Genomic DNA, 13,663 nt, shown 5'->3' with positions numbered 1-13,663 from the left:
CTAGAGACAAGGTTGGTTCAGTTCTCCTCTGATGCGCCAACTTTTCTTTTAAGTTTTAAATAAAATTACTGAATTTCTTATATTCGTGTCTCACATTCTTTGCATTTATAGATCGGATTTATGAGGCTGGGAGAAAACATACTGTTCCTTTTTGATTGTTACATTCATTGATTCCATGCTTCTGGAGTACAGAACTCTCTATGCTACTCATGATAGGCAAAGCCATGAAGAATGCATTTTGTATATCTGATAAGCATGCAAATACAATTTTTAAGAAACCAACATGAATTCTCTAACAAGTAAGCATAGCGTCTGGTCTGATGAAAACTGTATTTGAGCACGCCACTGGAATGCAACCCCATGGCACTAGAAGGGGTTGTTCACTGGTTTTTCAGGCTATGGTGATTCCACATCATACTCTACGAGAGCCAGGACTTAGTAAGCAATTTGGCAAAATATCATTTGTTAACTGGGAAAGTTTAGGTTTGAGGTTTGCTGGAGTGTGAACTAGCTGTATTTTACTAAGGTTTCCAGAGAACAAGGCCTGTTGAAAGGGAGGTGTTGCGTCAGCCATGCCAAAGGCTTGACACAGATGGGCTAGGGATAGTCATGCCATAAGCCAATGAAAACCATGTCTGTAAGAAGTGGCGATCTTGTTTCTACGAGAATGTTTAGTGAGGGCTTACTTTCAAATATCAAGTATTTTTCCTTCCCCCCAGCTTACTGAGTCACTGGGACAGTTAAATCTAAGCAGATTATAATACCACATTTTTTTCTAACTAAAGACCCCACAGATATAAGAATCTGAGGAAGATGCCCTGCAAGCTGGTGGAGGCAGTCCTAGCAAGATCTCCATGATGGTGGGCACCCTCTGTTTTGCCAAACTCCTGTGAAGGAGCTGCCAGAGCTGGCAATTCCATGGTTTTATCAGGCATCAGAGAGTTAAACATACTTCTGGATTGAACCCAGATTTTATATAGAGATGTTTGCTCATTTTCATGAGATGTTTGTAGAATTATGGGCACCTTATGAATCAAGAGTTACTGCCTTTTTTAACTGTAGTGCATGTTGAGTTTAGGGTCTGAAATGAAGTGACAGTGAAAAGTTGGCTGGGGGTGGGGGATGGGATAATAAGGGCACCAACAGGGTTTTGTGGAAGCTCTGATACATATTATACACATACAACATTTCCAATAGGTTCCAAGTGTCTACAGCAGAGTTTAACATTGGCGCAAACTGAACTTCTGCCAATTTATTCTGTGTACTGCTCTATTAAAATAGTTAAACTATCCCCAAGACACTTTAAGAGAGGGAGGGGGAGAGAGAGAAAGGGAATTAGAGAGAGAGAGGAAGAGAAGGGGGGAGGAAGGGAGGGAGGGAGAGAGGGAGGATGAAGAAAACGACTCTTGGCCCTTAAATGTATGATTCTAAGCCAGATGTTACCAGTTTTTAACCAAGTCAGGATCAAGCACAGGACTTCGCTATATCAAAATACTAATGCCTATTAGCCATGTTAGCACAGAACATAAATCGGAGCCAGACTGTCTGTCTTTGGGCCTCTGCCCCACACTGGGCCATCAGCTGGAATTCCTCCTCTAGAGACACAATGTAAAAATACCTCAGGAGAGGCAGCAATTATATATTTTTTAAGAAATTAGGAGTTTTGTTTTTGTTTTGTTTTTTCAAAAATAACTAAAGCTCTTGGAACAGTTACTCCTTTGGGACCAGAAGCACGTTTGTAGACTTGTGGGTAAAGAGGCAGGAGATATACAAGTTCGTTACAGAAGGAAGACGACAAGCAGTGCTATGAACTAGGGTAGGACTAGCTAGAGGGTGTGTCAGAGTATATGAACACTTCTCCTCAATGACAGGGGATCAAGTGAAACTCTGTCATGAATCAGAAGGGCAATTTTAGGCAGTGGGCTTGAAGATTCTCAGGGGGAACTGGAGGACGGTCTCAGAAACATCCATTGAGTTAGCACGTGCTCACAGAGTGGCTACCATGTGTCAGACGTATTCAAATTCTGGGCAGAGAGTAGAGAATCAAAGCAGCAAAGTTCCTGCCCTATGGGGTTAATAGTATTACTGGATGAGTTACCTGATAACTAAATGGACAAAAATCTACGTAAATATATAGCTTGTCAGGTGGTGAAAAGAATCAGGGCTGGCAGATACAGGAAGCTATGGAGATGGGTGGTGATGGCTCCCTGAATCAAAGGTCAGGGGAGGCCTTTCTCAGGAGGTGACAGTTGAGGGTAAAAACGTGAAAAGGGTAAGGGAACTAGCTATGCAGAGAAGAGGGGACAGAGAGCAGATGTAGAAGCAAGAAGGAGTCCGTGTGCGTGGAGCGGGGTGAGGCACCGTGACCCTGGTCAGGGAAGTGAAGTGGAAACAAGTATTTTGAGAAAGACAGAGTCCTCAACTGGTTCAGACACAGGGAAGAGGCCCCAGCAAGATAAACTGGGAATGTGGCAAGTGAGCCATTCTTCAAATTTTAAGGGACAGGCAGAAAATGAGGGCTGCAACTGGAAAATGGGCTCTTTCGGGCTTTTCCGGTGATGGGACCATTACAACATGAAATATGGCATAGAGAATAATCCAGAAGAGCAGGGAATTGGAGACTCAGGCATGAAAAAGATCATTGTAAGAGTCAATTTATTGGGTCAGTACAAGGCCTTGGTTCAAAACCTGAGTGGAGGTGCAAAGAGAAGGCGGAGCATATGGTTATGGTATGAAGATGAAGCAATTTTTTTGTCTTTCTGTTTGTTTTCTTCCGTGAGGACGAGTTTTGTGCAGAATTGAGAGGGAGCTGTGAAGTTCTGAGTGGGGGGAGAAAGTTTGAAACAGTCAGCTGGAAATGTGAATTAACCCAAGAGTGCTGGACCCACTGGAGATCTGTGGACACAATCAGCTGTTGAAATGCAGGTGGAAAGTTGGGCCAGGTTTTCTGCAATGTGAGTCTGGTGCAGAAAGAGAAGGATAAGGATAATGAAGCCTTATTTTTTTTAAAGAATTTATTTAATTGAGAGAGAGAGCATGAGAAAGAGAGAGGGAGAGAGCGCGCACGTGCACTAGCTGGGGGGAGGTGTAGAGGGAGAAGCAGACTCTCTATTGAGCAGGGATCCCAATGTGGGACTCAATCCCAGGGTCCTGAGATCATGACCTGAGATGAAATCATAAGTCAGACACTTAACCAACTGAGCCACCCAGGTGCCCAAATAGTGAGGCGTTATGCAACAGTGGGGCTACAGTGACATCCAGGGATGAAGTGATGATGTCTAACATAGAAGGTTATCAAGCTTGATCACACATAAGAAACACCTGGAGAGTGTTTAAAAATTCCACTGCTTACCCTACACCAATGATACCTGATTCTCTGATGTGGGATCTATGCATCAGTAATGTCAAAGCTCTCTAGTGATTCCAGCGTACAAATAAGACAAAATCAACAGATTAGCACCTCTCTACACTACAGCATTTTTGAGGCTTGCAAATTTGGCATTCACTCACTTTGTATGTACCACACTCTTGTCGCCCTCCACTTCCCTACAACAATGAGCTGAGTATCTCAAACTAGGAGATAAAACAACAGATATAAACATATGTAAATTTCTTTAGGAAACATCCAGTTTTCCCCAAATTCAGTTTCCCAAGATTGGGATTTCCCTGAAACCAGATAAAGTAGGCTACACTTACTGAATGTTTATTCTGTGGTAGGCATTGTGCTGAATTTTAATGCACTAACTCAGTTAAGCCTTCTAATCATATTATTAATTTATTCTTCCTTTTTTTATATAGAAGGCAACTGAAGCTCACAAAGTTTAAATAAACTACCAAGGTCATATGTACAGTATAAGATACAGCTAGAATTTGAACTCAGGTCCATTCTCCCTTCATACATATATATTTTTTTATTGGAGTTCTATTTGCCAACATATAGTATAATACCCAATGCTCATCCTGTCAAGTGCCTTCCTCAGTGCCTGTCACCCAGTCACCCGTCCTCCCACCCACCTCCTCTTCCACTACCCCTTGTTCATTTCCCAGAGTTAGAAGTCTCTCATGGTTTGTCACCCTCTCTAATTTTTCCCACTCAGTTCCCCTCCTTTCCCTACAATCCCTTTCATTATTTCTTATATTCCCCATAGGAGTGAAACTATATGATGATTGTCCTTCTCCGATCGACTTAACTTCACTCAGTGTGATACCCTCCAGTTCCATCCACCTTGAAGCAAATGGTCCATTAGCCCTTCAAAGCTAGAATGCTCTAGCCATTATGCCCAGAGGGGAGATAACCTGCACTAGTATTAATGTTGCCATTAGGGTGGCCTCCAATCCATGATGCCAACACCTAATTAATTTGAATTACTTCCTTTTAAATCATGTTGCTCTTCTTTAGTTGGCATGCACACAAGTCAGTACTTATCTGTATAACTATCCCATAATTTAAAATATAAGTGGTGTCATTTCAGAAATCTTTCTATGTAAGTGTGTGTACACTTTTAATATAAAAATAACCAATTGGTTTTACCTGGTAGATATATTATTTCTCTAGTGCTGCTCTTATATAAAATGTTGTCTACAGTGAGCAAATAGTTGGAAGAGTTTGAATTTCAATTTCACAATACAAGCAACTAACCAACTGTTCACTTTTCCTTCAGTCTTTCTCTCGACTTGGGCTATTTCCATAGTCCATACTATGGAATAACATTAGAGAATCATGGCTTCACAGTAAATGACATGTTAGTGCTCCAAAATGAGTCAAATCCTTGAACACAATTTATTTAGCTCCTTTTATTTCTCTTTCAAAGAAGAGGAATTAGTACAACATATCAAGTAAAATAATATCTACAAATAATCAGGGAATAGGAATAATATTCACAAATTCTAACAGATAGTGGATGAGATGGTTCCTCATCTATGTCCTGCCAAATTTATAAACTGCTGTTCTGGAGGTTTACAAGGCTGAAAATGCTATGTGTCCACAAGTGCTCTGCTATAAAGCCCATCATTAGTTTCATAAGCAGCGGGGCTCAAACACCCACATAGCTCGCTTGCCATTATAGTAAATATCCAGGAACTGTTCTTCTCGGGAAAAGAGCATGTGTTGACAACAGAACAAAGATTGATCAGTTTTTAGAAAGATCCTTGGGAAACTCACAATATTATTTATTTATAACTGGAACTAAGATTTTCCAGAAGTTTCTTTTTTAAATTAAAATGCAAAAGTTAGTTACATAGGGCTATTTATGAGTGAAATGGCATTCCTAAATTGTTATGTTCCATGCATTTTATTTTTATAGGTGGTGGGGAAAAAACACAAAACCAAAAGAATGTAGAGATTAAGAACTTGTCAAAGAGATGTGGGTTCTGACTGGCCATACCACTTATGAGCTGTGACACAGTACCAACCAAACAAGGTGGGGATAAAAGTTATGGAGATAATGCATCTAACAGGACACTGAGTAAAATGTCAGGTACATAGCAAGAATTCAAAATGGTACTTATTTTTTCTTGGTAAAAGAAAGATAAATAGGTAAGTAGACGTGGTTATGTCAGGACACTGATTTTACATCTCTGGCACTTACATTTCTAGCTCCCAGCTCACTATATATCAGGCCACTATGATACCACTTCATACAAACACTGACCTTCTGTGTGTCCAGAAATAACTACCATTAGTCATTTGTCATTTGGGAGAAATAATGTGTATTTTTATAAATTTCTCTGGCTTGGGAGGTGGATGACAATTTTCAGAGCTGAGTGCTACTTTTATGCATTTACATTACCTCATTTAATCCATCCAGTAATCCCAGGAAGGAAACAGATTATAACCATTTTCAGATGAGAACGGCTCAAGGGTTAAATGACTTGCTTGAGGCACATCCAGGCACAGGACTTCTTTTCTAACTTCTAGCTTGGTGCTCCTTCACCTGGATAACTGCCTAAAAGACTGTTCTAAGCAGTGTCCTGGACTCAGGAAACCCTTCTGGGTTGACTGACAACAAATGGGAAGGGATTGGCTATGTGAAGGAAGTCTCTAGTCCCTAAACATCTCTATTTCACCTAGAGCAGGTCTGCCCTCATATGTTTTATATAAAGACACTTGGTGTGATGTAATAAATGTGCCCAAAGGATTCTCCCGCTAGAACTGCAAAACCACTTTATATATATAAAAAAAAAAGGTTACGCTCTAAAAATGCACATTGTGAAAAAAAGATTCACTTAACAAATGGAAAGGACTGAAGACATTAACAATTTCAAGGGCAGCCCGGGTGGCTCAGCAGTTTAGCGCTGCCTCCTGCCCAGGGCATGAGCCTGGAGACCCGGGATCGAGTCCCACATCAGGTTCCCTGCATGGAGCCTGCTTCTCCCTCTGCCTGTGTCTTCACCTCTCTCTCTCTGTCTCTGTGTCTCTCATGAATAAATAAATAAATCTTAAAAAAAAATTTCAAGGTGACACAACGTTTAAGTAGCATAAGGGTGTCTTTCTTTCCTCTCCAGTCATAATGGCCCTGGTCCCTTTTGTTATTAGCAAAGCAAAATCCTTCTGAATTATCAACCAGTCACTAGAATGACCTCATTTCAGTCAGTCCTCAAGGTCATTACTGAAGACACTAGTGAACTGAGGAATTAAACACAGTTACAAAGGATTCTCAACTGTAAAACATCTCAAGACCTCTACCATCATAATGTGCACTGAATGCCATAAAATCCAAGTATTCCCTACATCTTTTTGGTCATGGGCCTTTCCATAAAGACTATCAATTAACATGTCCTAAGCCTCACTTTTTCAAGAAAAAAAGTTGGGGAAATATTCTATCTGAGTGGTTCTTAAAGCATGGTTCATCAGCTCTCTTGGAGGTTTATTCCAAATGCAAAATCTCAGCCCCCACCCAGACCTACAGAATCTGAAACTCTTGGGGGTGGGACACAGCCATCTGTGTTTAACAAGTCTTGTGGGTTATGGTGACTCACATGGAAGTTCGAGAAACACTGCTCCAGCCTAAACCCATACCACTTCTTACTTACTGCAGAGCAGCCAATCATAAACCATCATGTCCCTACTTGGCCAAAAATCCTTAAACACACTGCACCTAGAATAAACCCCTGCTCACCACTCTGTTCTTACTCTGAGTTCTTCCTTCCTTTGTTTACAACCTCCCAGCCATACTACTTCTTTATATTCCTGGTACACTGGAAGACTGTTCCTATTCCAGGGCCCTCCCGTACTCTCGGCCTGGAACACTCATCCACATGCTCCCCTTCATCCCACATCTGCATGGCTAGCTCCTTTTTTTGGCTCAGGTGTCAGGATCAATGTTACCTCCATGGTCAGACGCCAGTCACACTCTACATGATGCAATTTCATTGTCTTCACAGGGATTATGGCTATCAGCATTGATTTGTTTGTTTGTTTGTAAGCATTAGAGCAGGAAGCAGGTCTGTCTTATGTTAAGCAAATATTTGCTAGATGAATACAGTCTGTCTACAGACTCTAGTTTCACCATTTTTACTTGTGGTTTGTGGTTAAGTGGTCAATGCCCAATGCCCTCTCAGCTGCCCAATGTCCTCTCAGTCCCCTCTGAATGACCTCTGAGCTGCGTGTGGTCACCAGCTTCAAAAGATGGGCCTGACACAACATCCCTTATTTAGCTATTTCCCAATATGTCAAGTTACTAATGTCTTACTGGCGAAAAGACAATACCAACTTCCTTTTGGACATTAAGAAAAATGTCAACGATCAAGTGACTTTTAGAAAACTGTAAATAAAAAACAAAAAGAAAAAAAGAAAAATTTAAATAATTATTCAATAAATAAGGTCATCTAAGTTATCTTCCATGGACTTCAAGAAGGGTGTTTTCATTTTGATTAAATAGAGCCTAAACAAATTTTTACTTTAATTTCTTTAAATTGCCCTGAGTAAAACATTATTCAACATGGTGAATTACAACAGGTTCCCTTCCTGTTAGAACCCATATAAATTATAAGGACTTGTTATGAGATTGACCAAATGTAGGAGCATTTAGCATTTTGTGACCCTGGTCACGTTTCTTAGCCCCTCATAATCCTGGGTTTCTGAATCCATCAAACTTGGATCACGAGAAGTACAGCAGAGTAACTAAGCGAATTACATGGGAGAACATGTGTCAAAGTGACCAATAACAGGTTTTTTGAATGTTAATTCATGCCAACTGTTCTGCTAAGCCCTTTAAACATGTTATGTCTTTAGTTCTTATTCACTATAGGTAGTACTATTCCCATTTTACAGAAATTGAAGCTGAGGGGTTAAGTACTTTGCCTGAGGTCAGAGAGCTGCAAGCATCAGCCCTGGGTTTTCCAAAGCAAGGTTATGTAACTCAAAGTTTCTTGTCTTAATCATCATCCCTACTGCGGGTATAATGCCGAACACATTCCATCTACCACATAGTAGGTGTTCTATAGATGCAAGTTTATCTTCCCCAAGCTTTCAGTAGTGTCCCTGATTCTTTCCCCATGCCATACTGCCAGAAGGCATTAATATCTTTCTACCACAATACATTTTAGTAAACATTTCTTAAGTTTTACCTCTCGATGGAAAAGTATCCCAATTACCTGAGAGAAGACAATTTGAATTATTTCAACTTAAGGTGAACTCCCCTAACTGGCTACACAGTACGTCACTAACTGTCCTTACTCTTCTTAGGATATGTCACATAATGTGTTCGTGGCAAATTGACTGTCTATGCTGTGTGGTGTGATGTGCTGTAGCAGAAAAGAGATGGGCTTTGGGGTCAAATGGTCCAGGGCCCCATGACTCCTCTTGCCACTGACAAGCTGTATGAATCTGTACATATTTTATTCCCTGAGTATTTTTCCTCATTAAGAGATGGGGAGAAAAACCTGTCTCTTACAACTGCTGCAACGCCTAATGCCTGGCATACTCTGGGCAATAATAACATTAGTTCCCCTCTTTCACTTCACTTTGCCCCACTCTTTTGATAAGCTCTAATACTGTAGGTATTGAAAATGCCTCCTTTGAATTCCAACAAAGGTTTCTGACAGTGCTTTAAAATAATGGAAATTGTAGGTGAGATGAATGCTGCACGTCCAGGTAGCTGTCTGGGGAAGTGACAGGTTTACTTCAATGATGCACCATTGCTGAGGGAAGCATAAAAATTCTGCTATTAAAATTGCTCTTGGAACCAGTTTGAGTCACTCAAGAAAGACAGCTTGTTATTCAGGCTTTTTTTTCATGGTTCACCATCACCCCTCCCTACCTCTTTACTGGCACCCCTTCTTATCTCAAAGGCAAGTCCATGCTCAGTTCTGGGATGGGTGAAACTTTATGGTATTTTTGGCAAAAAAGAAAAAATACATATATACATATATATAAATATACATATATATGTATATATAAATATAAAATGACATTTTGACCATGCTCCTTATTTATCACCTTGGGTTCAAATGATCTTACTATTTCTAACAATCACAAAAGGTTGAAGATTTAAGTGAGGAAATACTCCAAAAATCTAAAGGTAATTTCAAAAAGGGAGTTTCACCACTGATCTGATACAATGGAAGCAATATGGATGGATGTTTAGATATAGCCTCTGATCGTGACTATTTTGAAGAGACTTTATTTGGATTCAGTTCATATGTTCAAGTTAGATAATTTTAAACACTAATGTAACATGAAAGTTAGCCATATAAAAATATTGCAATCAGTTCAGCAGGATTTACTGTGTACTCCTCATAAGTCAAAACTATTCTAGAAGAAATGCTTTAGATTATTATCTGGAAACTTTTTAGACTGTATACTCAACCAGTAGTAGAATTTTGAATATGCCCTAAAAAAAAGAATTTTGAATGTGCACCCCAAATTGCTATACAAGTTAATTTATTTATATGTTATATACATATTTGTTCAATTATAAGAATAGGCCTGTATTTGTAATGTATGTGCATTAGGAAACATACAACAATACAAACTGAAAGACAAAAATGTGTGTGCGTGTGTATATATACACATTATTTTTTTTCCTTATTTCTGTGGTGGAGCTTCTTATATATATCTGGCACATATTTGTACATCCTGCTTTGGAAACCACTGTTTTAATTGACAATGTTTGTGAAAAAAGGGGCTAAAATCCTTTTTCTAAATGGCCATTAAGCAAAACTGTTACCTTTCATATTTGTTTAGTGACATGTATTGTTTACACCAAAAATCAAATACGGCGCAGATTCACCAAGAGTGCAACACTGGAGTAGTTCAAGTAGGAAATACGTGAGTGCAATTCATCATTATTGGACTAAAAGACAAAACTTAATGAAATTGCTAAAAGTTGCATGCTGGGCTCACATGAGATCCTAATGAATGATGTAATAGTATAAAGACACAGGGAAGGTACTTCTATAAGTGTAATATGTAAAAGCACCAACATTAGCTATACCTTTGAGTATGGTAACTGAAGGCAGGGCAACACGTTCTGAGCTGACTCTGGTCAGATTTTGAAGCCTATGTAGTGACAAGACTCAAACAGTAATGGCTTAAACTACTATTTCCCTGCAAGTATTCTGGAGTTGCCTATCTTTACACTAGCACTCACACAGCGTACACCTATACAGGCCTAAGAAGCTAGCTGACTCTGAAAAGGATAGCAAGAAGAAAGGGAGAGGAGTCATGAGACCATCTGTCTTTGAATTTGTGTTTGTGAGGGGATGTTATTTCCAGTTGCTTTTTATATGCTATTCAAAATTCTTTAAAAAAAAGTTTTTATTCATAAATCCAAAGGAACTTTCAGACAAAAGATTACTTCCTTATTTCAACTGGCATTCTATAGCAACATTTGGTGTGATATATTAATTCAAACAACTTAAAGTTTCCTTATTAGAGGATAATAGATGATTTTATAATGTTGAAAGTCCATTTTAAATTACACAATAATTTTTATAACTAATTAGGTCAGAGGAATAAGCTTGCTTTTGATGCAGAAAATTCAAAGGCATTATGAAAGAAGAGAAAAAAAAATCCAATTTCGCATTACTTTCATAAATTTTGCCAGTTCTCACTAAAGAACAATGAGCTACTGGAAATTAATTAAGAGCAGATTTGACAGCCTGCAATAAAAACACTTTAATGTATCTAAATTGCTCTGGATTTTTAAAAAATATTTATTTATTTATTTATTTGAGAGAGAGAGAGAGAGAGAGAACATGAGTGTGAGAAGGGGCAGAGGGAGAGAAAATCTGAAGCAGATTCCCCACTGAGCATGGAGCCTGACACTGGGCTCAGTCTCAGGACCTTAAGATCATGACCCTGATCTGGATTCTTGAACATAATAAAATTCCAAGAAAGTGTCTTCGGGTAAAATTTCTTGATTTCTTACCTTGCCATATTTCTGGGCATAAGACCCTGTGAGCAATGAGTGAAAAACAATGATGGTTTCATCCAAGTCCCAGACAAATACACGCTGAAGAAAAAAACAAGTATCAAAGAATTATCAGGTTCCAAGAAAACAGAAATCTCTTTACAGGTTGAAAACATCTGATTTTGCAGTTGGATATTATCTCAATACCATTTTATAAAAAATTACACTACTCCATTAATTTTTTTCCAAGTTTGCCAGATGTTACTGTGATAAAATCAGAGGGGGAGAAGTGATTTTAAAAAGTCATAAAAAGCTTAAAGATCAGATGTCCTCATTTGAATGGATTCATCTAAATATTTACTTGCAGTTAATACCCAAAAAGACACATTTGAACTTAGGACATAAGTGTACTTGAAATGCTATTTTAAAATATTGCCTTATGGATTTATGAGATTCTGCAATTTGTGCAAAGGATTAAATTTTTAAAAATATTTTTAAAAAATCAGTGAGTGATCCCTAAACAGAAATTTGGGTTAGATTAAGCTATGAAATGAGGGCTGTTTAGTTGGCACAGTATTTAGAAAGATTTCAAATTACTGATCAACATTTCATGATTTTAGGAGATTTCACAAAAACGTCAGGGTTCTCTGACCACACCAGGGAAACTGGAAGATATAAGCAATGCTGACTGACATTCCACATGGCAGTGATGGGTGTGCCTCCTTCGACTGGGCCAATGCTCCCTGCTCCCCACATTCTGTTGGCTCCCTAGCACCATTCACTCATTTATATCATCTGCTTGGTTCCTAGACGCACTGGAATGTGCTACTGTCCTTCAGGTAAAAGAAGTGATCTTTTATGAAGAGGCACGATGATTATTATTTGACTTTACCAGATATGGAAATTTGGGTATTTTTCTTAATTAAAGGATGCAGCTGTGTAAAAAGTAACACAGTATGGTTAAGAATAGTTTCTCCTGATATTTTATAATAAAAAATCAACCTGCTTAGCACTGATTTATCTCAAAAGAGCTCTCAACCAGAAAATAGGATGAGTGGAAAATTTTACAGATATAAAAATGTTAACCTGTATCAAAAGATTGGAATTCTTCCTACTTTTCAGAAAACAACTTTTCCTTTCCATACAGATTAACTTTACCTTTTTAAATTTTATTGACCCCCCCAAATTTTATTGACCTATATAAACATCTTTCATTACCTTAATACTACCAAATAGAGTGTCTCTCAGAAAATTATCCCACAAACAATGGCTTTATTTTTTATATTTTAAGTTGTGCCAATTAGGATCAAAAGATGCAATTATCTAGGCCTAAGATTTGTAAAGTAGCATCATTTTTAAGTTGTTAGTTTTTAATTTTGCCATTACAATGGATGAAATATCAAATTTTGGAGCTGTGAAATGTCTACATGATAAGATCCACTCATTTCATGATATATCCTTCTTGTTTTTTTAAGGTTGAAACCTTATGGCACTGTGAGGTATAGAATATATCATTCAATAAAATAGGACAACATATTTCACTCTTTAAGGGTAAGTTAGCATACCTCCAGGTCACTGTCAGGAGGCGGGGAGGGATTATTTTTTCGGCCTCTTCCTCGGGATTTTGACCCAGAACTCCTGCATGTTCTTTCATCAAGATCTTTGATAGGTGTGGAAGGGCTCTGCACAGTATCAAACTCTCCTAGAAATAACATGATATGTATCAAGAATAGCACTTCATTTTTTTATCAGTGTGAGTCTTTGTTATGAATTATCTTAACAAATCATTATATATAATAGAAAGTTTCTCATGACAAAAAAAGATTTATCAACCCAAATACACAAAAACCTAATTCAATAAAAAGTTTTGCAGGTCACACAATTCCTCATAGTTTCAGTCTGTGTAATCTATTAAATCTGAATGTGTTTTATACTCATTATGTCTTCACCTTTCCTGTCTCTACCTCCACCTACATATTTGTCCAAATTGAGATCTGTTCGCATCTCCTTATGTCAGAGCTCAAAAGAGGAGATATCTTCTGGATCAATCCCATCTCTCCACCTGCAAAGCAGACTCCCAACCTCACCCACTTAGGGAATCATGCTCCATTAGTTGAACCCTCTTAACTTTCTTCCAACTTCTTGCTTTTCTGTGGGCTACAGACTAGCTTAAAAGTCCGTCCCTTAACCTTGCATTTCCACCTAGAAGGTATTTGCTTGCTATCTTCCCTTTTTTAAGTGATACTCTTTGAAGAATAGTATATAACAGTGCTGTCCAAAAGAAATATAAAGTGAGCCACAAATAAAAC

General features: G+C 38.4%; 1 protein-coding gene across 11 annotated transcripts in view; it reads right to left on the bottom strand.

Annotated features, from left to right (window-relative positions):
- EYA4 (EYA transcriptional coactivator and phosphatase 4) overlaps window positions 1-13,663 on the bottom strand; it is a 304,845-nt gene that overhangs the window by 24,637 nt on the left and 266,545 nt on the right. For all 11 annotated transcript variants that reach the window (XM_077893629.1, XM_077893626.1, XM_077893632.1 and 8 more), the window contains 2 exons: window positions 12,920-13,056; window positions 11,373-11,456 (listed from right to left, as the gene is read on the bottom strand). In XM_077893629.1, the coding sequence (XP_077749755.1) occupies window positions 11,373-11,456; window positions 12,920-13,056 (221 nt within the window). The remainder of the gene's footprint in view (window positions 1-11,372; window positions 11,457-12,919; window positions 13,057-13,663) is intronic.

Source organism: Canis aureus, chromosome 1, assembly GCF_053574225.1.
Source record: "Canis aureus isolate CA01 chromosome 1, VMU_Caureus_v.1.0, whole genome shotgun sequence".
Taxonomy (NCBI): domain Eukaryota; kingdom Metazoa; phylum Chordata; class Mammalia; order Carnivora; family Canidae; genus Canis; species Canis aureus.
Note: the sequence above shows the minus strand (reverse complement) of the source record. Positions and strands in the feature narration are given on the sequence as shown.